Source organism: Dreissena polymorpha, chromosome 5 (assembly GCF_020536995.1).
Source record: "Dreissena polymorpha isolate Duluth1 chromosome 5, UMN_Dpol_1.0, whole genome shotgun sequence".
Classification (NCBI taxonomy): Eukaryota; Metazoa; Mollusca; class Bivalvia; order Myida; family Dreissenidae; genus Dreissena; species Dreissena polymorpha.
Window position 1 is genome coordinate 53,580,687 of NC_068359.1, and position 27,923 is coordinate 53,608,609.

The window sequence follows — 27,923 nt, forward strand, 5'->3', positions numbered from 1 at the left end:
GCCTAAAACTTTTTATAAATAGTCGATACAATAAATGTATGAAAATAATGCATTTAAAATCAAAGACTCCAAAAGAAGATACTATTAAAATGCGATCAATAATAACAATTTGTTCACTGCGAAACCTGGCTTCTGACCAAAACATATACATATGTATATATAATAAGTACGCACATCACTACAGCCACTTGACACAGTTTTTCGTCTATGAAAGTCAATGATTCGTGTCCCTTTTGTCACGATTAGATAATGAATAGGTCCCCTGACTCTATTTCAGTCGTATGAAGTATGCCTTATCTTTCATTTGAACTTTTAATGAGGCTTTTGTACACTGCGATTTCTTTAATACCAATATATAATCAAATATAACGTGAACGCCGACGGTCATTTTCGTTTATTTTGTTTTTTTGGATGGTCAGGTGAGTCGGGTTCTTTCTCCCTCTCTTTGTATTTTTGTATGATGCAGCCGGTAGACGTATTGGACTAGACCTTGAGGTCTTTTGTCAATAATAGACACTTTGTGTGATTATCTAACTAAATTTTTAATATTATGTGTTATATGTACATCACAAGTCATAGTACAAATATTACTCACAAAATGGTTAGCTGTATGGGTTGATCAATTGCAACGAAATACTAAAATTAATACATACATTGGAAAACATTTTAAAAACAATTGTTAAGATGGGCGATATATAATGAAACATAACCAATACAATAAACAACACAATATATTTCGTAGTTTAACACGTAAATAATTGCTTACATCTTTTGCTTACGTGAGCAAAGTAAAGCGGCACCTCCTAAATTAGTTATACAGTGAATGTAATCAGAGCTTTTTTAAAAATAAAACTGTTTTCATTTCAGAAAATCAAACGATATAACATGCCGCTGTTAGTTGCCATATTGGCAGTCGCTTTGACAAGTATTACAAGTGTTCGATGCGACTATGCCTGTATATGCAGTTACTTGCCGGACATCGTTGTCTACAGTAGCGTAAGTTTAAAAAAAACACTCTGTACTTGCAAACACAGTCGTTTTTTTTGACATTTTCGGATATAACTCATTTAGTACGATAGACATGTTGCAATTTGGAAAAGCTCTTTTGATAAATAATGATTTTGTAAACCGTCATATTTGTTTTAATCCAAATGTCTTAAATTTTGTGCACTGGTAATTGAAGATCATGTTCTCATCAAAGAAGCGGTCCCATTTCGGCATGATAACGTATGAGCATGCGCGTGTCTTCGCAATTACATCTGCCATGAGTTCCTCCTTCATTTTATTTTATTTTGTCATTGTGATTGAATACACAGATTGCATTGCTATTAATTATCATCGTGAATGAAAAAAGGGAACGGGCACGTATACGTACACAGTCCATCATTTGTGTCTTGTTCTGAGAAAATTGGGGTTAATGCATGTGCGTTAAGTGTCGTCCCGGATTAGCCTGTCAGTTTTCTCAGAACGCGACTCATTTCAGCCTGATAACTCCAGCTCCTCGCTCGGTCACATGTTCGAGTTTGACTGCAAGGCGACCGGTCCTGTCAGCGGCGTTGATGCATGGTTATCTGTGCAGATTCAGAATCAGGTTAACATCTATACTTAAATAAATAGTTCCTCGGCATAACTTTCTTTACGTCATAGTGAAATGAATCATCGCAATTGCCTATTGAATACGTACGCTATCAACGATGTAAACTTTAGATACCGAATTTGATTCCGAAGAAATGACATCAACAAGTACTAACGAGTACATCAAATGTCAACACGCATTGTTTCTATCATAGAACAGGCTACAATTTACAATGATACAATTTTTACAATACTCGTAAGGGAAATGTTCTCGATCAGCTAAACTAAATACTTTAAACTTTGACAAAGTGTATGTACCATAACCATAATTTGTTTGGTTGCATTTCGCCTGTAAGTATATTTAATGAATGCATTCATTATAATATATGAACAAAACGAACCACTTTGTCACTATGCATGCTGGTAATTCAAGCAACAAAGTCACTGCTGCAAGACACCATAATTACAAACAAATTGACTAATGAACAATTCAGTCAAATAAAACAGCCTGCCAGAGAACTTTCATTAAGAACGTTAATTTAAATTGAATTAAATACTATTTGTATGCAATTTGTAGGTAGGGTACATTCAGGCAGTAGACAACTTGCAACAGCAGAACTGTCCAGGAAGTATTTCCACCAGCGATATTGGTAGGTGTTCAAAATAAGTACAAAATAAAGTCGTTTTAATAGAACATGTATTTGTTGAATATGGCATCGTGTAAACTAAATGCATCACAATCACTAACGAAATACAAGAACGACGTTTGCCTAAAAATATACCCTAGCAAAGTGTATACTGAAATCACCCCGTATGTGATCGGTCGATTGGTTGGTTTATTTTGCACATGTTTACTTTGTGTAGCGACCTAGTCTCTACATATTAAATTCGTTGAATGTTAAATACGTGCGGATGTTTGATTACATGTATATGAAACATAATGTTTTATAAACTTACCGATATTTATTGAAGATGAATTTGTATTTCATAATTGTTTCAGTAACGACATCGACACCAGTCACCACCACGAACGCTGAACACTCGTCAGCGAGTCATCATACAAAGAGTACAACTCCCCCTACAGCCACAATGTCCACTGAAACTGAAACGGATCGGACGGTGACAAGTCCGCCGATGCCAACGTCAACAGAAGAAACAACTACCGAGTCAACGATGCCTTCAATGTCCACCACAGCAACACCGCCTACAACTACGACGGAACAAATAGTGACGACAACTTCTCCACCAACGACATCGTTTTATGTACAAACGGGAACAAGCATGTCGCCAAGCCCTGTTCTAGGAGGTATGATTCTTTATAGAGTTACCATGGCAATTAATTCAAGGATCCCAACACTAATGTCATCGAAATGAACTATCCCTTGACAATATATTTTTTTAACGCATTATCGACCCGATATCATGTGAAGATATTTTTAGGTTATTATCTATATGCTATTAACATATTATAGAAGGCGAAGCCACGGTTTAACATTGTCTAATTATTTAAACATAGTTCAATACGGCTGCGCACCAGCATTCTTCTCGCATGCTACCCTGCACCATGGTAAGCTGTTCACAATTGGTCAGACGTGCTTCGAGCTTGTAACGGAGACGAGGACATGGTCCAGTGCTGAAAGTGACTGCAAAAATCGTGGCGGACATTTAGTCCACATTGAAAACGACGATCAGCAGAACAAAATCTACCAAATCGTGAGACAGTATCATGGTAACGATGTTTGGATTGGGCTCAACGATAAGGTTACCGAAGAACATTTCGTTTGGTCTTCAGGTAGGACTAACTTTTAATTGAGCTCAATCGATACGCCATTAATTTCATATACATTGTGTTTTTTTTTACATAAACAAGGACTAGTACACTTCAACACCGTTATTTCGAACACCAATAACCCGAAGTCATCGTTATTTCGAAGTATTTTTCGGGTCCAATTTTAATGTTCATCCGAACTTTGTTAAACCGAAGAAATCGTTAATTCGAAGTGATTCTGTCGGTCCCAACACTATAATTCGCACCTAATTATCAATCTTTAATCCGAAGTGTATTCTATTAATTATTTATAAAACTACATATGTACATTGTTGTTTTTTTGGCTTAATATATATCTATTTGCTTATGACTTAAGGACATGCTGTAAACTATACGCACTGGTATCCTGGTCGCAAAACGTCCGTACCATTAATCGAAGAAGACTGTGTTGCAATGTGGATGACGCATGGTGGACAATGGGAGGACGTGCGTTGTGATGGATTCTTATCGAACGACTACGGATACGTTTGTGAATTCGGTATTTATACAATTACGAAATTATTTGGTGAAGCAATACGTGCATGAAAAATATCTTGAGCCAAATCACGTTTAGGTTGTTGATTATTTATTTGTTTTGCAAATATATTTTTCTCAACTACACAATGAAAAAATACGACTTAATGATTGTTATGTATTTGTTTTTTGTGTTCAATTAAACCCAAAATATGATACATTTATGATTGTCTTATTACTCACGATCTAGAAGAAGGTTATCATATCTTTATTGCTATAGTTTATTGGTTTTATAAAACGTATACATGCATAATATGACGGTTGAGTTGAATTGGTAGGTAATAAAAACACACCATATTATGATATAAACCTCATTGTTTTAGTAAACATTTTAATGTGATTTCATCCAGTTTCCAATGGATTGTATCTGCATATATTATAACGTCATCTTGAATCAGACTAGTAGTTTTTTACATTTAATGCGTTCTTTTGTATTACTTAACATTTTGTTTTATTTATTGGATGCATGTCGAATTTGATCCGCCTCCGTATGTTTTGCAGATGCAGTTGTTTCAACAACAACAACTAGCAATCCAGACACTTTGATGAACACGGATGGTATGTATAAGTATGTACTACAGTAGCAGTATTAACTATTTGCTAAATCTGTAAATATATTGGAATTACAATCTTGTGTATAATATACACAATTATCATGTCACATCTAGGCAACACGCAGTCGTGTCCCCACATGACTACTTCAATTGTTGCACAATTTGGTAAAAGCTGTTACGCATTGTACCGCGACGTCGAGGTTTGGAGTCACGCTGAGCAGACGTGTAGACTGAGTGGAGGTCATCTTGTTCACATCAACGACGCCCAGGAGCAGCAGTACATAGCGTTGTTCATTAGGAGACATAACCAAACAACACCTGCTTGGATTGGACTCAGCGACAGATCTGTTGAGGGGCGATTTGTTTGGACTGACGGTTAGCAAACTCATTGTAGTTCTTATTCTGGTTCTATTCTGGAACATTCACCTTTGATATCTGATACATATATCGTATAATTATTAAGGGGAAATCAACAGTTGAACCCAATATCGAAACACAATTTGCGTCAAGTTCCTAAAAATATAAATAGCGAACTAGGCTGGAAGCCGTTACATATTTAAGTTAATACAATTAATATCATACGCATTTAAGTAATGAAACATTTCTGTATTGATTTGCCATAACAATTGAAACAGAACAAACTTCATTAATATTGTATAGTTTTTGTTTCCTCAAAAACTAAACATTTTAGCGAAGTTTACAACGCTACTGGCTGATTAATATTGTGCATTATTGATTGTCAATATGTCCAAGAAAAATCCCATAAAGGCAGTGTGTGAGATACAATAATTAAACTCAGGTGTGGCGGCCGCCTATACAAACTGGTTGCCAGGACGAGTGACGCATGGTAGTGACGAGGACTGTGTGGCGTTGTTGCCTAGCAACGATGGGGCTTGGGACGATTTCAGCTGTGGACGAACCAATTTCTTCGGCAGTGACGTAGGCGAACAACACAACCCCTTGTGCGAATATGGTACTAATGAAATCGCACAGTCATATATTTATATACTCTTTAATCCGATATCCCTTGCACATTCAATACCTAAAAAGTATCTATATTTAATTATTTTGCATGCGTAACCAACATGATATTATCTGTTCAATGATTATATTTTGTTTCGTTTGGAAAGGTTTTTTACACAGTGACACAGCTGAATCATGCAGAATATGGATTTGTTATAAGTGTTACAGAACTATCAGAGAACTTAATTTAACGTGGTCGAACTATAATTTGCATCCGTAGGTTTCATATTTAATATTTAAACTTTTTATAATCTTTACATTTCAGCAAACTCTATTGCGTCGGTGCTTGTTGGCTAAAGAACAACTATCGAGCCAAACAATTTGATAAATGATGTTGCTTGGACAGCATCATAATCGTCGTTATTGTAATCGTCATCATCGTCATTGTAATGGTTATCGTTTTCACCATCAAGATATCCATCATTTATTGATACCTGCACACAACAAACCAGAATTATTTCTGTTAATTAATGAAATTGACCCTGCTTCTCAAACCGAATCTTTCACTATTAAAAGCGGAATTCACGTCGGAAGTTGCTTGTGTTTTATAATCTGATTTTGCGTTTGTACGTGCTTTAATTTGCATTGTTTTGGTTGATTGAACCCAGAACTATTTCTTCCGGACCATAGCAGCAGACTTGTATACATTCCCTGACAGCACTACGCATTACAATCTCTATATTTAGACATAACGCATCGCACATGTATGCGATTCAAATACGCAGAAAATAACCATGGCGTATGAATACAGGTGATGGTAACTTAATAGTTATGTGACAAGTATGTGACTCGAAACCTTGATCCCCTTGATGAGTATCCGCAACTGTAACAATTTATATATTAAGTTCTAAATATACAAGGTATATTAGAGGAACACTTTTATGTTGTAATACTGCAGACCAAAAGATAAAAGTTTTCTGGGCATAACATGTTGGATTTTTTTTATTTCGTTACAGTTCCGATAAAACCTGAAGATCAATTACCGATATACAGATCACTATGACCGGTGTTAACACGATGGAATAGTTGAAAGATATTGTTCGACTTTGTTGGTCCGAGTATATACCGTCTTTTCGTTTTTTGTTTGGCATTCGTCACAACGAAACATAAAAATCAAAGCATATTAGTTCATATTCCGATTTCCTTATAACCGAATCAAAAACAAAATATGAAAACCAAATTTACTTTCTATATCTTGTTTGTTGTACAAATTATAAAACAAAACACCGAAACGTATGAATTAATATGCGTTGATTTTCGTTTTTCACAGTCACATGACCGGTGAAGGGTCACGTGATACGAGGAGACTGTCATACACCCAGGGTAGCTCGAGTCCCTCGTTCCTGTTAAGTGAAATTGTCTTTCAATTAACTGTTTACACGACAATGAAGAATGATTGAGTAAGTTCTCGTACTCAGAGCTGGTTTGTTTACCTTGGAATTTTCGAAAATATCACATCTTCTTCATCAGCTGTTTACTGGCTAACTGACGTCACAGTCACATGACCGGTGAAGGGTCACGTGGTACGAGTTGACTGTCATACACCCAGGGTAGCTCGAGTTCCTCGTCCCTGTTAAGTGATGGCCGCCGCTGTTTGATCTCAATGGCTTCTTTTACTTTGCGTTTCCATAGATGTTCTTCGGAAGTGAATAATTTATTGTCCTATGGGTCGATCTTGTTTCCAGTTTGTTTACAATGTTCATATATGGCAGAAGAAGCTCGTGCAAGGTGTTCTTTCAATCTAGTGTCTAATGGTCTCGCTGTTTCTCCTGCATAGTCATTTTCACAATCCTCACATTGGACATGATATATTACACCACATTTCTTCATCTTGTCTGTTCTGTCTTTAACTTTGGTGAGGTTCTGTCTGATGGAATTAAATGGTTTATGGAAGATGTTGGCTCCATGTTTTTTGAATATTCTGGACAATACTTCTGAGGTGCCCCTGATGTAAGGTATGCCTGCCGGAGGTTTCTTCTGTGTTCCCTTATCTTTGTCTACTGTTTTCTCTTTTTGGGTAGTCTGAAAATCCAATCAGGGTAGCCATTCGTTCTTAAAGCGGATTTCACATGTTCGGTTTCATCCTTCTGGTCATTTGCTTCTGTTACCAGGGTTTTGGCTCTGTGGAGTAGGGTGCGTACAACCAATCGTTTGTGTTCTAGGTGGTGGTTGGACTGAAAGTTCAGATACTGGTCGGTGTGCGTCAGTTTTCTGTAAACCGTGGTTTTCGTCGACCCATCGTCTGCCACGTGAACACATGTTTCCAGGAACAGAATACGGCCATCTTCTTCCTCCTCTGATGTAAACTTAGTATGTTTGTCAATTGAATTGATGTGGTCCGTGAATTCTTGGATATCGTATTCATGGATTTTTGTCATGGTGTCGTCCACGCACCTCAGCCAGAGGGACGATGGGTTCCTGGCAGTTTCTAAAGCCTGCTTCTCAAAGAACTCCATATATAAGTTCGCGTCAATCGGCGATACAGGAGATCCCATGGCCGCACCTTGCTTCTGTTGGAAGAATTGTTGATTGTATATGAAATATGTGCTACTAAGGTAGAGGTTTAACAACTAAATCAATGGTTCAACAGATCGTTCGTTGAGTTTTGTGTCTTCAGCCAATTTGTTCTTGATCACTGTGAATGCTTTAGGCACAGGTATTGAAGTGAAAAGTGCTGAGACATCATAGGATACACGTTTCGTGTCTGGGGTACTTCGAGATCCTTGATCTTCTGAACGAAATCCACCGAGTTAACTATGTGGTGTTCTGTTTTATCCGCCAAAGGACCAATGACAGAAGCAATGTATTAAGCGGTTTCGTACAGTACGCTTCCTGTGCTTGATACAATGGGTCGTAAAGAAGCATCCTTTTTGTAAATTTTGGGCAGTCCGTATAGTTTTGGAACGTTCTCTGCTGTGGGATAAGTCGATTGAACAGTTTTTCTGAAACAAGATTGCCATTCTTCCATTGTTTAAGATGTTGACCAATCTAGTTTTCACTTGCCTCTAGGGGTCCTTTTTAAGCGGTTCATAGGTGTCCCTGTCGCTCCTGAGCTTATACATCTGGGCTATGTAATCAGTTCTGTTCAACACAACCGTTGTACGACCTTTAACGGCTGGTAGAATTACAATGTCTTTCCGTTTACCTAGGTCATACAAGGCATTTCTTTCTTTTGTAGTGATGTTGCTTTTGGGTTTTTAGCACGAGCTACCCTTGGTGTATGGCAGTCTCATCGTATCACGTGACTCTTCACCGGTCATATGACTGTGAAATCAGTTAGCCAGTAATCAGCTGATGAAGAAGATGCGATATCTTCGAAAATTCCAAGGTAAACAAACCGGCTCTGAGTCCGAGAACTTACTCAATCATGCATTAACCAGAACAGAGAAACCTCCATGAGTGGACAATTAAGAATGGTATGCGGATTGCATAATCGAGTCTGATTCAGCAAAGACTACATACAAATGCATAAAAATTGCATTGCAAGATTAACCAGTTGAAGCGTTAGAATTTGGATGTTTAACTACATGGAGCTCCGAAAACTTAAGGCATCAACAATGAAGATGGCCGGTTTATTTTACTTTAAACCTATTTATTTACTTTCATCGAAAACCTCAGGCTTGTTGGAACTCTCTAGAGTCCGTTTCCCGGGCCTAGAACCAGTACTTGGTGTTTTTGGAAGCAATCTAAAAAAAGCAAATACAGTGAGGATCAAATCCGTGACCATTCGGTCGCTAGGCAGACACCTTATCCATTACACCATGGCGACTTTGAAGATGGCCGGTTGAGAATGTGTTTGGACCATGTTTAGGAAGGACATCGTCAGACAGAATCAAAATCATTTAAAATATACATTAATTCACATTTTGCCGAAACCGTTTGAAGTGTGCACAATACGTGTTACATGGCCATCACCAATTATATCGCAAGAACGGAAATAAGTATTTAGGTGCTTGTTGGATTTTATGAAGATTTATTTAGGATTGAAGAAACAGTGGCGTGATTCAATCGGTGAAATACACAGCAAATCGATCCATACTGTTGCCGAAAACGTTCAATATAAAGAAGTGAAACTCCAGTTGCTTGAGCAGTTTTGAATTCTTATTATAAACACTTAGCTGGTCCTTTATTAAAGGCAAGTGACCGATTGCTAAAACAGTACAAAACAGCACAAAACAGCACAATACAAAACAACATAAACACATATTAGAATAAAGCTGGGGTCACCGCCTTGGAACGGTCAAGGCAAGTCCAGCATCAATAAGGAGAACATAAGAACGTTATCTTGCGCAGGCATCGGCAGTGACGCATTTAATAAGACTTGCAACACACAACACAGATCCAGAGATAGTAAAGGCATTTCAAGCACAGATAGGTGCCAAGGTTTTAACTCTTAATATCACAGACAATACCATCGACCCATCGTCTGCCACGATCAATAACAACATCAAGAGGTTCTGCCGTCATCGGCCGAAAAAGATCTTCGGATAGATTGGAATGAGCAAGCCATGCGTGACGACTGAGATCATAAACGTCTGGAACAAAAGTTGAAACGAGAAGAGACACAAGAACTACAGCAGCCTGAACTTTAGGACAGATAGCAAAAAGACCGAACCGGAAGGTGAGGAGGAAGAGGAAAGAAGCCAAGAAGGAATTTATTTAGCGACTTAGAGATTACCACAGACAGCAGTGAGACGGCCTACAGTATACCTACACGCAAGCGCATGACCTTCCCAAGAACAGTCAGCTCAGCCCAAGGCTAGGTTTACGGTCCTGAACATGTGGGCACAATACTGAAGCGAACTCCTTTACTATCCGATTAAACCTAACCCTAGTCCCCTTCAGAACAACACCAGACTAAGAGCGGACGACGAAAGTCCTTCCATACTTAAGGCAAAGGTGGAGGATGCAGCGCAAAGTCTGCAAAGAGGAAAAAATTCCGAGAGTGAACAAAGCCCCTTCCAAGCTGATTGGACTATGTCAAACTATCTTGTCTGCGAAGACGTGGCCCAAAGAGTGGACCCAGTCTATGGTTATTCCACTTACAGAAAAGGGGGAACTGGCTTGATGCACTTAGCGTTATAACTTGTAACTTTAGATTTGTAAATCTTTACAGACTGAACGGCCAGTAAATGACCACATGTTTAATACAGATATGAATGAGCATGTCTTGCATTGAGATACAATTATTCACTTGCCTTAAATATAAGACACGAGTGAGTGAACAAGAACAATTTTTATGTGTTTCATTGTTACTGTATATATAAACAATACGTTCATGCAATATACCTTATTAGAAAAAAATGTTGTTTTTTTTTCAAATGGATTGATGTTCTTCAAAGATTTCATCGAAATTCAAACAGTATACATTTTTTTTTTCAGATCTCAGGATCCGGTATCAGTTAAAGAAATTTCAACTTTTCGGTTTATTAAGTTTTTCTGTGCCATCTATGGTGCACCTCTATGTTTCAAAACGTGCGGATACCCTATCCGATGTCCTATTTTATTTCGAAGATTGAAGAATGTTGGACACGTCTTCGCAAAACGTCTGGCTATAGTAAAACGTTATTGAGGCTTAATGATATTATATATAATAAGTGCGCGCATCACTACAGCTGCTTGACACAGTTTTTCGGCAATGAAAGAAAATGATTCGTTGCCCTTTTGTCACGTTTATATAATGAATAGGTCTCCAGACTAGCTTTCAGTCGTATGAGGTATGCATCATCTTACATTTGTTCTAATAATGAGGCCTTTGTAGACAGCGATTTCTTGAATGACAATTTATAATCAAATAGAACTTGAACGCTGACGGTCATTGACATTTCTTTTGTTTTTTGGATGGTCAGGTGGGTCAGGTTCTTTTGTCCTCTCTTTGTTTGTTTTGTATGATGCAGTCGGTATACGTATTGGAATGAGGCGGTATTGGTACTAGACCTAAAGGTCTTTTGTAAATAATTGTCAATTTTATATGATTATCTAACTAAATGTTTAGAATAATTTGTAATATGTACATCATTATTCATAGCACAAATAATATTCACAAAATGGTTAGCTGTATAGGTGAATCAATTTCAACAAAATATGTAGATTTTTACATATATTAGACAAAAAACATTCAAAAACATTAAAGCTGGGCAATAGGTTCATATATAACGAAACACAAAAAACGACATATATTTTGTAGTTTAACACGTAAATAGTTGCTTACATCTCTTCCTAACGTGAGCAAAGTAAAGCGGCATCTCTTATATTAGTTACCAAGTGAATGTAATGAGAGCTTGTTTAAAAATAAAACTGTTTTCATTTCAGAAAATCAAACGTGATAATATGACGCTGTTAGTTGCCATATTGGCAGTCGCTTTGACAAGTATTAAAAGTGGTCGATGCGACTATGCCTGTTTATCCAGTTACTTGCCGGACATCGTTGTCTACAGTAGCGTAAGTTAAAACAAACACAACTCTGTACTTAAAAACACAGTCATTTAGTTGAAATTTTCGGATATGACTCATTAAGAGCGATAAACATGTTGAAATTTGAAAAAGCTCACTTGATAAATAAGGATATATTGGGCACCATCATATTTGTTTTCATCTTAATGTCTTAAATTATGTGGACTGGTAATAATAGATCATGTTCTGATCAAAGAAGCGGTCCCATCTCGACATGACAACGTATGAGCATGCGCTTTTCTTCAACATCTGCCTTGAGTTCCAAATTCATTTCATTGTATTTTGTCATTGGGATTGAATACACAGATTGCATTGCTATTGACCCATTCATGTCTAGCGTCTCGAAAAAAGGCATTTGCAAACAGCGTAGACCCAGATGAGACGCCGCATGATGTGGCGTCTCATCTGCGTCTGCGCTGTTTGATTTAAGGAATTTCTTTTAGAAATATTCTAGATATAGAAATAAATATACTAAACATCCTTAATTTTGGAAATAAAAGGATCCAATTTAGAAGGATGGGAGAGTCCACTAGGCACACATGGGTTAATTATCATCGTGAATGAAAAAGGGAACGCGCATGTATACGTACACCGTCCATGATTTCAGCCTGATAACTCCAGCTCCTCGCTCGGTCACATGCTCGAGTTTGACTGCAAGGCAACCGGTCCTGTCAGCGGCGTTGATGCATGGTTATCTGTGTAGATTCAGAATCAGGTTAACATTTACACTCAAATAAATAAATCATCGGAATAATTTTCTTTACGTCATAGTGGCTTAAATCATCGCAATTGCCTAGTCAATACGTACGCTTTTAGCGATGTAAACTTTAGGTGCCGAGTTTGATTCTGAAAAATGACATAAAAAAAGTAAATCAAATGTCAACACGAATTGTTTCTATCATAGTAGAGGCCATGATAATGATTTAACAATACACGTAATGGAAATGTTTTCGATCATCTTAATATTTTAAACTTTGACAACGTGTATGTACTTTAAAAACAACATAATTCGTTTTGTTTCATTTCATCTGTAAGTATATTTAATGAATGCATTCATTATAATATTTAAACAAAACAAATTACAGACAATCGACCAAATTCAGTGAAATAAAACAGCCTGCCAGAGAATTTACTTTTAGTAACGTTAATTTAAATTGAATTAAATACAATTTGTACGCAATTTGTAGGTAGGGTACATTCAAGCAGTAGACAACTTGCAACAACAGAACTGTCCAGGAAATATTCCACCAGCGATATTGGTAGGTGTTCAAAATTATTACAAAATAAAGTCGTTTTAATAGAACATGTATATGTTGAATATGGCATCGTGTAAACTAAATGCATCACAATTACTGATGAAATACAAGAACGACGTTTGCCAAAAAAGTATACCCTATCAAAGTGTATACTGAATTCACCCAGTCGGGTGGTCGGTCGGTTGGTTGGTTTACTTTGCACATGTGTACTTTGTGTAGCGAACTAGTCTCTAACAAATTATATTCGATGAATGTTAAATACGTGCTGATGTTTGATTACATGTATGTGAAACATCCTGTTTTATCAAATTACTGTTATTTGTTGAAAATGCAATTGTATTTCATACTTGTTTCAGTAACGACATCGACACCAGTCACCACCTTAACAGCTGAACACTCGTCAGCGAGTCATCATACAAAGAGTACAACTCCTCCTACAACCACAATGTCCACTGAAACTGCAACGGATCGGACGGTGACAAGTCCGCTGATGCCAACGTCAACAGAAGAAACAACTACCGAGTCAACAATGCCTCCAATGTCCACCAAACCAACACCACCTACAACTACGTCGGAACAAATCGTGACGTCAACTTCTCCACCAACGACATCGTTTTATGTACAAACGGGAACTAGCATGTCGCCTATCCAAGTCCAAGTCAAACACCCGCACCTATCACCACGACCCCATCACCAACAACGACATTGTTTTATGTACAAACGGGAACAATCATGTCGCCAAGCCCTGTTCAAGGAGGTTTGATTCTTTATTGAGTAACTATGGTAATTAATTCAAGGATCCCAACACTAATGCCGTCGAAATGAACTACACATTGACAATTGAATTTTAACCCATTATCAATCCGATATCACGTGAAGACATTTTTAGGTTATTATCGATGAGCTATTTACATATACACGGTTTATCATTGACTAATTATTTAAACATAGTTCAATACGGCTGCGCACCAGCGTTCTTCTCGCATGCTGCCTTGCACCATGGTAAGCTGTTCACAATTGGTCAGACGTGCTACGAGCTTATAAAGGAGACAAAGACTTGTTCAAGCGCTGAAAGTGACTGCAAAAGTCGTGGCGGACATTTAACCCACATTGCAAACGACGAACAACAGAATAAAATCTACCAGATCGTGAGACAGTCTTATGGTGACAATGTTTGGATTGGGCTCAACGATAGGAATACTGAAGAACACTTTGTTTGGTCTTCAGGTAGGACTATCTTTTAACTGTACGCAATCGTTACGCCATGAAATCAAACAATTAAATGTAACACTATCTTTCTTAGACATCAGTTTAGGAGTAAATACCTTCAAAATACAAGAGGTCAATAACGCTGTGAATTACATATTTATATTAATGAAATATTTCATATTTATCATGAAATACAGAAAACAAACACCTTCAAAGAACTGTTTTATCAATTATTTAAAAATGAAGATTCAAATTGAAAAAGAAATTGCCCTAAACAATGATACACTTTATATATTTAAACAAAAACGGAAACACATTAAACTTTCATAAGTCCAGTATGCTTTCTACCCACTTTATGCTACTCATCCTTGAGCATAACTATTCTGTTTAAAAAAAATAAACACCTATATATTAGCATATATTGCATAACATGTTTGAACATTATTGCTGCTACATGGTATCACTTTGTTTTATGATCATATACATGTATACATTGTATGTCTTATATTGAATACAAAAATGAAATCCATATACTTTAACTAAACCTTGATTTGTATTCAAATAATCATGGTACAAATATATTCATGTATCAGTCTTTTTAATATATCTGTTTGTTTATGACACAAGGGCATGCTGTAAACTATACGCACTGGTATCCTGGTCGCAAAACGCCCATACCTCTAAACAATGAAGATTGTGTTGCCATGTGGATGACACACGATGGACAATGGGAGGACGTGCATTGTGAGGGAGCGTTGGCCGATCATTACGGATGCGTTTGTGAATTCGGTAAATTGCGAACACACATGGCGAAGCAAAATGCTCATAAAAAGTTGCGTAGGCCTTATAATATTTCAGTTGTTGATTATAAATTAGTTTTGAAAACGTATTTTATCTAACCTTCACGATATTTTGCCATGAAAAGAATACGTCTGGATGATGTTTTGGGTCATATTTTACCGAACTTGGATGAATTATGATTGTCTTATAACTTGCCATACGAAAGAGGGTAATTATACTTTAATGGTTATATGGATAAGCTATTTCCAAAAACCTCTGACAATTAATAGAACCAAAGAGTTATACCAGTAGTTAATTAAATTTGCCACATTGTCGTGTATACCGCATTTGTTTAATTACACAGGAGTTTGTCTAGTTTCCCTTGAATACTAGTACATTTGCACGTATTAAAAACGGCCATATAAATTACACCATATTTCATTAAATGCGTTTTATTATTTAACATAGTTTATTATTACTTTGATAAATTTCTGATATAATCCGTCCTCCCATGTTTTGCAGCTGGAGTTGTTGACGTAGCAATAACTAGCACTCCGAACGCTGTGAGTAACACGAATGGTATGTATAAATTTCGCAGTTTGTGTAAACCATTCGCTCAGTTTGAACATATAATTGCATTTACAATTTGAACGTTTCATTTACGATCGTATCTGCATAATCATATTCACAATTATCATGTCACATCTAAGTAACACGCAGTCGTGTCCCTACATGACTACTTCAATTGTTGCATATTTTGGTAAAAGCTGTTACGCTTTGTACCGCAACGAGAACATTTGGCTTTACGCTGAGCAGATCTGCAGACTGGATGGAGGTCATCTCGTGCACATTAACGACGCTCAAGAGCAGCAGTTCATCGAGAGTTTCATGAGAGATCACAATCAAACAACACCTGCATGGATTGGACTCAGTGACAGATCTGTGGAGGGACGGTTTGTTTGGACAGACGGTAAGCAATCTCAGTGCAGTTCTTATCCCAGCACATTCACTTTTTATAGTAATAAGTCGTTTGAAAATCTATTTTATTCTTAGAGATATCGGAAAATAAGTTTAGAGCATGCATTAGTTAAACAAACGTATACAAAAAAAATCAGTATAAGTTAAACAAACTAAAACTGCAAATTAGGCTTACCGAAGTTTAACTTAAATGTGACTCAAACTCATAGCAAGTAATTAGTTAACACATTGATATGCATTTCAATATTTTAACAGAACAAACTTATATTTAAACGTGTTTTTATTCCATCAAAAACTTATTTTTTTACGGCCGTTAGAAACTTTAACACTATCTTTTTTGTGAATATATCATAGATGTGCCCAAAACATTTGAGATAAACTATAATCAACCTGCAGATGTGTCGGCCTCCTATACGAGCTGGTTGCCAGGGCGCGTGACGCACGGAAGTGACGAGGACTGTGTTGGGCTGTTGCCTAATAATAATGGTGCCGATTTCAGCTGTGGACACACTGGTTTTTTTATGGCTTCGAACTAGGCGAAAAACACCACGCCTTGTGCGAATATGGTACTGATACATGTATATTCGCATAATCATACAATTAAATGCGTTACATTCCAAGATCCATTGCCAAGAGTTATGAATACATACATAATACCAAGCGTTGTAGATTTTACATGCGTTACCAAAGTATTGTTATATTTTCCATTTTTATGTTTTGTTTTCCTTTTGCAATGTACCAAGTAACAAAGCTAAGAAATGCTGATTAAGGGTTTTTATTGGTGGCCAAGAGCTATCAGAAACCAGCAGTTAACGTGGTAAAACTATACCACGTCCATAGGGTTCACATTTTACAATCTAAAATGTTTATTACCTTTATATTTCAGCAAATACCGTGCCGTCGGTACTGGCTGGCTGAGGGACACCTATCGAGCCACACGATTTCACAAATTCTGGTTCTTTGACATCAACACATTAACACGAAATGATACCGTATCTGCAATAAATATAAAACATGTACGATTGTGTGATATCATCATCATCATCATCATCATCATCATCATCATCATCATCATCATCATCATCATCATCATCATCATCATCATCATCATCATCATCATCATCATCATCATCATCATCATCATCATCATCATCATCATCATCATCATCATCATCATCATCATCATCATCATCACCATCATCATCATCATCATCATCATCATCATCATCATCATCATCATCATCATCATCATCATCATCATCATCATCATCATCATCATCATCATCATCATCATCATCATCATCATCATCATCATCATCATCATCGTCATCATCATCATCATCATCATCATCACCACCACCACCACCACCATCATCATCATCATCATCATCATCATCATCATCATCATCATCATCATCATCATCATCATCATCATCATCATCACCACCGCCACCATCATCATCATCAGCAGCAGCAGCGTCTTCTTCGTCTTCGTCATCATCACCACCACCATCATCATAAGCAGTATCATCATCAGCATCTTCTTCCTCTTTGTCATCATCATCGTCATAAGCATCAACAGATCCTTCAATTGTTCAGACATGCAAACACTAAACTAGAAATAGTTTGAGAAAATCAATGGAATCGATCCTGCTTCACAAACTGAATCCCTCGGTATGTAGTGTCACTACCAAGAATGGAATTCACGTCAACAGTTAGAAGAATGTATCTTCACATTCCGCAATTCATTTTGGTTTTATAATCAGAGGTGCGCTTGGATGTTGTCTGTTTTGGTTTGTTGAGCCACTAATTTTTCTTGACCATTGCGCCATATTTGGTCTTGAATAAAAGAATCGGTAACTTAATTAGTAACGCTGACGGGCTTGGAGTGACGATAATGTCAAAATATGTACAATATGTTCTGTTGAGTAAGTCGGTATGAAGATGAGTTTATAATAATTGTTATTGTATACACGTCGTGAGGTGTGTTTGTTATTGACATCTGTATACTTAGCCGTGTAACGCATCGCACATGTTTCAGATTCAACTAAACCAAAAACAATCCTGGCGTTTGTATACAAGGGCTGGTAACTTACTTACGGTCGGTATGAGACTCAAAACCGCGAACCCGGAGGACATATTGATTTACCTGATAAAAATTGATCTAAGCGTGAAACACTTTTATCTTGTTATATTTTGAACCGAATCTAAAACTAATTTAACGGTATTGGACTAATTGTGAATCAGAACACATATTTCATGGCGATAAATTTCACCGGTTAGTATGACCCGTTGGGTACTTAATGGAATAGATGTTAGAATTAGCAAGTGATTTTGTTCGCACATTTAAAAATACTAGGAATTCATTTTACAGTTTGCAGTAAGAGCAATAATATCATAGAGTGTTGTTTGAGTTGATCAATACTTTGTTTAATACTTTATCATAGTTCTGATTTGATTGAGTCAGTTGGTATGAATTATTTGGTTTAATCCATGCTGAGTTGAGCCGTTCACACTTAAAGAATGTCATTCATTTTACTTTGAACAGGACAATGAAGAATTGGTTTGCGTATCATACGGGATTACATTATTAAGTCTGTATCGGCAAACAAACACTACAGATGAAATTTGTATGGTGAGAGCCTTAGATGCCACAGATGAATAATTAGTAATCAGTATCGCACAAAAACGTAGAGTAGCCGGTAATTTACGTTCTGATCTGATTTACATTAGTAACGTAAAACATTTTTCATTAAACACTATTAACGCAATAACACCCCATGCGTGCGGAAAGTTGCAAAAACTGACACAAGAGATGAAGCGCTAACGTTGGAACATCATCGGATTATCCGAGGTCAGGTGGCTAGGGTTCGGAAGAACATCAAACATACGAATGGCACAAAATATGGTTCATCAGGAAGGATGATAAACATCGCCATGGGGCTGCTATCATCGTTAGGAAGGAGGTAGTCAACAGCGTCATCAGTTGCATCTCTGTCTCAATCCGTCTCATTTCCATCCGTTTCTCAGCGAACCCTCACATCATCCAGGTCTACGTACTGACATCATATTACGATGATGGGGAGATTTAACAGTTCTATGAAGAATTAGATCACACCATAGTCAATACATTCATGTTCAAAGGCGACTGGAGTGCGCATATCAAGACTGCTCAATGACAATAAGTAGATTTGGCATAGGAGAGACCAACGACAGACGGTTGAGACTTTTTGAGTTCGTCTGAAGTCACCAAATCACCATGGCCATCAAGCTCATACGGATTGTCAGAAATGCGACCTGGCATGCTCTACACGGGCAAGTACAACCCAGCGAACACATGAACGTTTCATGGCGCATACATCAGCAGTGACATAGACTAAGTGCTCTCCAGCATCAAGCAGAAGGTAAAGAACAATCTCATTATCAAGAACCCTCGCATTAAATTTGACTTGAAGAAACTGAAAGATGCAGGGAAAACAGATGCCTTTCAAGCACAGATAGAAGCCAAGTTTGCAACATTGAAAATAATAGACAATTATATCGGCGCCGTCCATGATAGCATTAAGGAGGTTCTGCTGTCATCGACCAATAAAGTTCTTTGGAATGGGATTAGAAAGAGCAAGCAATGGGCGACGATGGAGATCATGAACGTCTGTGACAAACGAAGAGAGCTGAATCATGTGAACTAAACCAGCCTGGTATCTAGGACGAACAGAATATCGGAAAGCGAACCGGGAGTTGATGAAGAAGAGGAAAGAAGCCAGGGAGGAATGGATTCAGGGACAAAGAGATTACCACAAGCAGCAGTGAGACGACCTACAGCAACAGCAAGACCTTCCCCAGAACTGTCGACCAAAGGCTTGGCTTCCAGTCCTGAACACGTGAACATACTACTGCGGCGAACTCTTTTACTTTCCGATTCAACCCAACCCTAGTCCCCTTAGAACAATCCCAGACTAGAAACGGAAGACGAAAGTCCTTCCATACTAAAGGCAGAGGTGGAGGAGGCAGCGCAAAGTCTGAAAAGAGGGAAAAGCTCCGAGAGTGAACACAACCCCTTCCAATATGATTGCACTATGTCAAAAGATCTTGTCTGCAAAGACGTAGCCCAAAAAGTGGACCCAGTCTCCAATTATCTTCCCTTACAGAAAAAGGCAACTGGCTTGATTCACGTAGCGTTATTAATTTGAATTTTTGGTTTGTAAATGTTAACAGACTGAACGGCCACAAAATGACCACGTGTTTAATACAGCAATAACTGAATCGTTTTGTATTTATAGACAATTATTCAATTGCCTTAAATCAAAGACACGAGTGAGTGAACAAGAACAATGTTTGTGTGTTTCATTGTTTCTGTATATGTAAACAATTTGTTCATGTAATAAACCTTATGTGCATAAAGATGTTGTTGATTTTTCCAAATGGATTAATGGTCTCCATAGATTTCATTGAAATTCAAACAACATGTATTTTTTTGTTCCGATCTGGTTTCACTAAAAGAAATTTCAACTATTCTGTATATTAAGTTTTTCTGCGCCATCTATGGTGCACATCTATGTTTCAAAACGTTTTGATACCCTATCCGATATCCAATTTATTTTTATTGGGCACGTCTGCGCAAAACGTCTAGCTATATTTAAAAATCATAGACACTATATTACATTATTTTGTATATTATAGTATATAAAATGCCCTTATATATATATGTGTGTGTGTGTGTGTGTATATCACATGTGTGTGTGTGTGTGTGTGTATATCACGTGCATCGAACACAATAGTTGTGTCACAAAATAACGTCCTGATTGGGTCCTAATATTTGCATTAATATGAGCCTTACGGTACTTACATAGACACTTATTTACACAAAATTTGAAATGAAAATGAAAGCGCACGAACAGACTGATGTATTTACGTTTTATTTGATTGCTCCCGAAATTAACTAAGAGCCTATTTCAGCAAACGATGGTGTTCGTTACATAATTTCAATGATGTTCTGGGAAAATATTGCACAACAGACAGACATGAAAGAAATGAATAGCGTTTGGTGTTTAATTGTTTTGTATTTTACAAGTAGTATTAGGAAAATTAGTGTAAAGGATTGTAAACAGAGACGTTTACTAAAACAAATGAAAATCAAAGATTTCACTTGTTACGCATTCATTTATTTACGATGCACTTCACAGGGGCTAACTATTAATACAGACACATCGAAATTGAGTGACCTCCACACTTTTGAAGTAGGTTGTATTTACGTAAGAAACTTTTTTGTATTTAAATTGAAATGTCAGTTTATTAGAGAAAATATGTCAGATACGAACAAAGTTATGTATACAATTGACACGTTTTAATTAATGCTATAAAAGCGCATGCCAATCTATGTTTCCTGTTGAAGTTAAATGTAAACAACAGCATCTTGTTATCAGCGTGCGCGATAATATAAGCGACTATACGTGACTTAATAGTTTATGTTATGATATAGATATTCAATTTATCATTTAATACAGTATCTTTACTAACCGGCTTTGGAAAGCTTTTTCAATCGTTCTAATTCCGTAAATGTTAGAGATGACACCGAACAATGAACAATAAGAGATACTTCTTGTACATACTGGGGATTGACTTATAAAACCTTTATATAAAAAGACTGTATGTATGTATACGTGTTATGAAAATTAGAAACAATTAACATGATACGGCGGTGCTAATTAAAGAATCCGTTTTAAATGTCATTTACATAAATTGAATGAGAGCTAGCTGGTTTTCGTCACGAGATAAGAAATTTAGGGCCTATTAAGTGATTTTGATAAGACATTTATCTTGTGTTTGGGCATGTGAACATGGTAATTACTCTTTCTTTCTGTTTAACATAAACCTTCATTGAAAATTTCTTCAAAAGCCATTACAATTATGATTGGATGATAGGGTCTGTACTAAAATAGACTTCATGTAAACATATTGTGTTTTAATATTTGAAATTAATTATAATGACAAATGGAATGAATGATGTACAAACGAAGCAACCGTTAATTGCTTGCATTTCTCCTATATTTTTGGATGTGGATTTTGTGCTTCATCTCGAGTGTAGTAGCCAGTCGATATATTTTAGTTGTTTCAGGCGACTATATTTGTATCTGTAGCAATGGTCAAAGGAATGTCATTTGTGATTCGGTAAGACGTCTATACATTGTCAGGATTACCTTGTTATAATTATTCGTTTAGGAAACAATATATCCATTTGTTCATATATGTTCCCGAATTTTAATTTAATTTAAATATTATCATTAATAAAAAACGTTTGGAACATTTTTTCATTAAATTTGATATTACAAATATATCATCCCGCATTGTATTTTAATTTTCTTTCCAATATGGCAAGTGTCATGGTAATGTTGTTCACTATGTTCTATACATAATTTAAGTTATATTTGGCCAACCTTAGCATTCGCTTACTTCATAGTGTGCGATACAAATAAAATGCACATTTATTTTAGTATTTTATTTGCTTAAAGATGTCAGCAAACACAACTATTGTTGGTCATCTTGAGAACAATAGCTGCGCTATTCAGGCAAACTACGTTCTGGACAAAAGAACAAAAGCTTGGTATGCCATCATGTTCCACGATCAAGTACGTATTGAAATTAACTTTTATAACATAAAGTAATACAAAAATAATGCATGGCCATGTAAATGAAAGATACGCTAAATTTTTCTGCAAATAGAAGTATATAAAAATTGTTATTTTCTTTCATAACAGCGAATTAAAAAACGTCATAGGAATACACTAGTTCCGCGTTTAAACGAAGTGTCAGTAACGCATGGCTTAAAGATTCATGTCTCAAAGTCACAGAATAGTCATGCACAAAATATTCATGTTCTCTTTCTCATGCCGCTTGCGTGCTTTTCTATCATCATATTGTTGAAGCAACACATGCCTCGATTGTTTACAAACCTGTATATTTTAGTGCATATCAATATATTTATTGAAACAATTACTGTGTATTTTAGGTACGTTTTGTGCATAAAGGCTCGTACACAGAAGAGCGACGTTGTACTGGGAGTCCGTTAGAACACGGCGGTAAACCGTCAATTTCCTATTCGATAAAAGAGATAATTTAATTTTTGTGAACACAATGGTAATGATATAATCGTATATTCTTTGAATGAACCCAAACTTCACTATACACATGTTTGTGCTACGATCACATCAGTAATTTTGTTGTTTTTGTCGTTTGATTTGGTACACTAAAGTAATACTATTATCATCTGTGTGTGTTCCTTTATCTGTGTTTTATTTATTATTCTCACGCTAGGAAACTAAGATAAAGACTGTTTGTAACTGTCATGTATATATTATACTGGTTATTTTAGTGCATTATATACATTTAGTTAAGAATACATGATGTGCATGGTGATCAACGAGATAAACTAAAAATACAATTTCTAATGTTAGGTACAACACCAACAATTACAAATGCGGTTTCCACATATTCACCAACAATGTCTTCAACTGAAGCGTCCACTAAAAGCGTTACATCTGCCGTCTTAAATGTTTCTATCGCATCAAATAAAAGTTTATCTACCGGCGGTAGGCATACAAACATGACTATAAACTTCTGTTTCATTTTGAAATGTATATGATGTAAAACTTTGATACTAGCACCTAAGCACAATTGACTAACCCAGAAACGATTGAGTTTAATGAAACTTATCTCTTTAAAAAAGAGTTCATTACGGCTGCGCACAAACTTTCTTCTTACAAACACTAACGAAATACAAGAACGACGTTTGCCAAAAAGTATACCCTTGCCAAGTGTTTATTGAAATCACCCTGTCCGTTGGTCGGTCGTTTTTTTCACGCTGCACATGTTTACTTTGTGTGGCGAAATTCTCTCTAACGAATTATATTTTATGAATGTTAAATACGTGCGGATGTTTGACTATATGAAGCATTATTTTTAATGAAATTACTTTTTTTATTGTAGGTGCATTTGTATTTCATAATTGTTTCAGTAACGACATCAACACTAGTCAACACAACGAAAGCTGAACACTCGTAGGAGAGTCATCATACACAGAGTACAACTCCTCCTACAACCACAATGTCCACTGAAACTGCAACGGATCGGACGGTGACAAGTCCGCCGATGCCAACGTCAACAGAAGAAACAACTATCGAGTCAACGATACCTTCAATGTCCACCACAGCAACACCACCTACGACAACGTCGGAACAAATCATGACAACCACATCACCATCAAGGACATCGTTTTATGTACAAACGGGAACAAGCATGTCGCCAAGCCCTGTTCCAGGAGGTATGATTCTTTATAGAGTTACCATGGCAATTAATTAAATGATCCCAACACTAATGCCATCGAAATGAACTACACATTGACAAGTGAATTTTAACCCTTTACCGACCCGATTTCATGTGGAGATATTTTTAGGTTATTATCGATGACCTATTTACATTTTATACAAGGCGAAGCCACGTTCTATCATTGTCTAATTATTTCAACATAGTTCAATACGGCTGCGCACCAGCATTCTTCTCGCATGCTGCCTTGCACCATGGTAAGCTGTTCACAATTGGTCAGACGTGCTACGAGCTTGTAACGGAGACGAGGACATGGTCCAGTGCTGAAAGTGACTGCAAAAATCGTGGCGGACATTTAGTCCACATTGAAAATGACGAACAGCAGAACAAAATCTACCAAATCGTGAGACAGTATCATGGTGACAATGTTTGGATTGGGCTCAACGATAAGGTTACTGAAGAACACTTCGTTTGGTCTTCAGGTAGGACTAACTATTAATTGAGCTCAATCGATACGCCATTAATTTCATATACATATTTTTTTTTACATAAACATGGATTAGTACACTTCAACACCGTTATTTCGAACACCGATAACCCGAAGTCATCGTTATTTCATAGTATTTTTCGGGTCCAAGTTTATTGTTAAAGCGGGTATATACGATTTTGTCAAATATTTATGAATTTATATAAACTGTGTAAAAAACTTATTATATATATATATTTCAATATAAATTAAAATAAAAGTTAAGAAGAACATGTGTCGAAAAATGCGAAATAAGCCAGATATTTAATTCTGAAATTGAAAACGGCTGTACAGCCGATTTCGCCAGCATGTATACCATACATGTACGATGTGCATCTAAACTTAGTTTAACGGTTTATTTGAATTCCTGCAACGATATCTATTCATACGACACACGAACACTATCTCCGATCCTAATCCAAAGACGAATGCTTCGGTTATTGTAGGAAAATATGTACGTCATTATCGGCTCGGGGCGCTAATTTGTTTTTGCTGCATTTTATGAAATTTGGCTTTAATGTATAATTTTTCTTGCCTATTTTGTGTTATTGTAACATATTTTATCAATATATTACAATTAAACACATATAAAACATCGTATATACCCGCTTTAATCCGAACTTTGTTAAACCGAAGAAATCGTTAATTCGAAGTGATTCTGTCGGTCCCAACACTATAATTCGCACCTAATTATCAATCTTTAATCCGAAGTGTATTCTATTAATTATTTATAAAAATACATATGTACATTATTCTTTATTTGGCTTAATATATATCTATTTGCTTATGACTTAAGGACATGATGTAAACTATACGCACTGGTATCCTGGTCGCAAAACGTCCCTACCATACGAAGAAGACTGTGTTGCAATGTGGATGACGCATGGTGGACAATGGGATGATGTGCGTTGTGATGGATTATTATCGAATGACTACGGATACGTTTGTGAATTCGGTAATTATACAATTACGCAATTATATGGTGAAGCAATGCGTGCATGAAAAATATCTTGAGCCCAAATCACGTTAAGGATGTTGATTATTTATTTGTTTTGCAAATATATTTTTCTTAACTTCACGATACAAAATACGACTAAATGATTGTCATATATTTGTTGCATGTGTTCAAGTAAACCCAATATGATATATTCATGATTGTCTTATTACTGACGATCTAGAAGAAGGTTATCATATCTCTTTGCCATAGTCTTTTGGTTTTATAAAACGTGTACATGAATAATATGACGATTGAGTTGAATAGGTAGAATATAAAACACACCATATTATGATATAAACCGAATTAGTTTTAGTAAACATTTTAATTGTGATTTTCCGATGGATTATATCTGCATATATTATAACTTCATCTTGAATCAGACTACTAGTATTTCACATTTCACGCGTTCTTTTGTTTAACTTAACTTGTTTTATTTATTGGATGCATGTCGAATTTGATCCGCCTCCGTATGTTTTGCAGATGCAGTTGTTTCAACAACAACAACTAGCAATCCAGACACTTTGATGAACACGGATGGTATGTATTAGTATGTACTACAGTAGCAGTATTAACAAATTTGCTAAATCTGGAAATATGTTGCATTAAAATCTTGTGTATAATTTACACAATTATCATGTCACATCTAGGCAACACGCAGTTGTGTCCCCACAGAACTACTTCAATTGTTGCACAATTTGGTAAAAGCTGTTATGCTTTGTACCGCGACGTCGAGGTTTGGAGTCACGCTGAGCAGACGTGTAGACTGAGTGGGGGTCATCTTGTTCACATCAACGACGCACAAGAACAGCAGTACATCGAGCGATTCATGAGGAGACATAACCAAACAATACCTGCTTGGATTGGACTCAGTGACAGATCTGTTGAGGGGCAGTTTGTGTGGATTGACGGTTAGCAAACTCATTTTAGTTCTTATTCTGGTTCTATTCACATTCACATTTGATAACCCATACATAATAATAAAAGCTATTTTATTTATAGACATATCAAATAATTAATCAGGAGCATTCAACAATTGAACTAAATATCGAAACACAATTTGCGTAAAGTTTCTAAAAATGTAAAGGGCGAAGATTGCCGCTACTGGCCGATTAATATTGATTGTCAATATGTCCAAGATATATCCAATATAGGCAGTGTGTGAGATACAATAATTAAACTCAGGTGTCGCGGCCGCCTATACAAACTGGTTGCCAGGGCGAGTGACGCATGGTAGTGACGAGGACTGTGTGGCGTTGTTGCCTAGCAACGATGGGGCTTGGGACGATTTCAGCTGTGGACGAACCGATTTCTTCGGCAGTGACGTAGGTGAACAACACCACCCCTTGTGCGAATATGGTACTAATGAAATCGCGCAATCATATATTTATATACTCTTTAATCCGATATCCCTTGCACATTCAATACATGAAAAGTATATATATTTAATTATTTTGCATGCGTAACCAACATGTTATTATCTGTTCAATTGTTACATCTTGTTTCGTTTGGAAAGGTTTTTTACACAGTGACACAGCTAAATCAAGCAGAATATGGATTTGTTATTAGTGTTACAGAACTATCAGAGAACTATCAGAGAACTAAATTTAACGTGATCAAACTATAATACATCCGTTTCATATAGGTTTCATATAACATATTTTAACTTTTTATAGTCTTTACATTTCAGCAAATTCCATTGCGTCGGTGCTGGTTGGCTAAAGAACAACTATCGAGCCAAACAATTTGATAAATGCTGTTGCATGGACAGCAACACATTAACACGAAATGATATCGTAATTGAAATGAATATAATATCTCTCATCGGCTTGATTAAACGGTTAAAACTTCATCATCATCATCATCATCATCATCATCATCATCATCATCATCATCATCATCATCATCATCATCA

The 27,923-nt window shown here is 36.5% G+C and overlaps 2 protein-coding genes across 7 annotated transcripts; both read left to right on the forward strand.

The window, feature by feature from the left end:
- The first annotated feature begins 286 nt into the window (after nt 1–286).
- On the forward strand, nt 287–27,860 carry LOC127882472 (macrophage mannose receptor 1-like). Of its 6 annotated transcripts, XM_052431127.1 has the most exons (12): nt 287–419; nt 868–996; nt 1,484–1,591; nt 2,153–2,225; nt 2,576–2,881; nt 3,092–3,367; nt 3,720–3,881; nt 4,418–4,474; nt 4,585–4,670; nt 26,745–26,919; nt 27,194–27,367; nt 27,699–27,860. In XM_052431127.1, exons 2-12 carry the CDS (start codon nt 886–888, stop codon nt 27,728–27,730), a joined length of 1,560 nt encoding a protein of 519 aa, XP_052287087.1. In that variant the 5' UTR covers nt 287–419; nt 868–885; the 3' UTR covers nt 27,731–27,860. The 6 variants fall into 6 exon arrangements, with proteins under 6 accessions (XP_052287087.1, XP_052287086.1, XP_052287089.1 ...); XM_052431126.1 differs by lacking the exons at nt 26,745–26,919; nt 27,194–27,367 and adding an exon at nt 5,270–5,443 and having other exon boundaries at nt 4,585–4,845; XM_052431129.1 differs by lacking the exons at nt 4,418–4,474; nt 4,585–4,670 and adding an exon at nt 26,492–26,548 and having other exon boundaries at nt 26,659–26,919.
- LOC127830940 (uncharacterized) lies at nt 22,004–24,258 on the forward strand. The gene is made up of 5 exons (XM_052355880.1): nt 22,004–22,008; nt 22,223–22,337; nt 22,679–22,795; nt 23,176–23,245; nt 24,181–24,258. Coding segments are annotated over exons 1-5 (351 nt in total). The 5' UTR covers nt 22,004–22,006; the 3' UTR covers nt 24,228–24,258.
- Nucleotides 27,861–27,923: the final 63 nt, after the last annotated feature.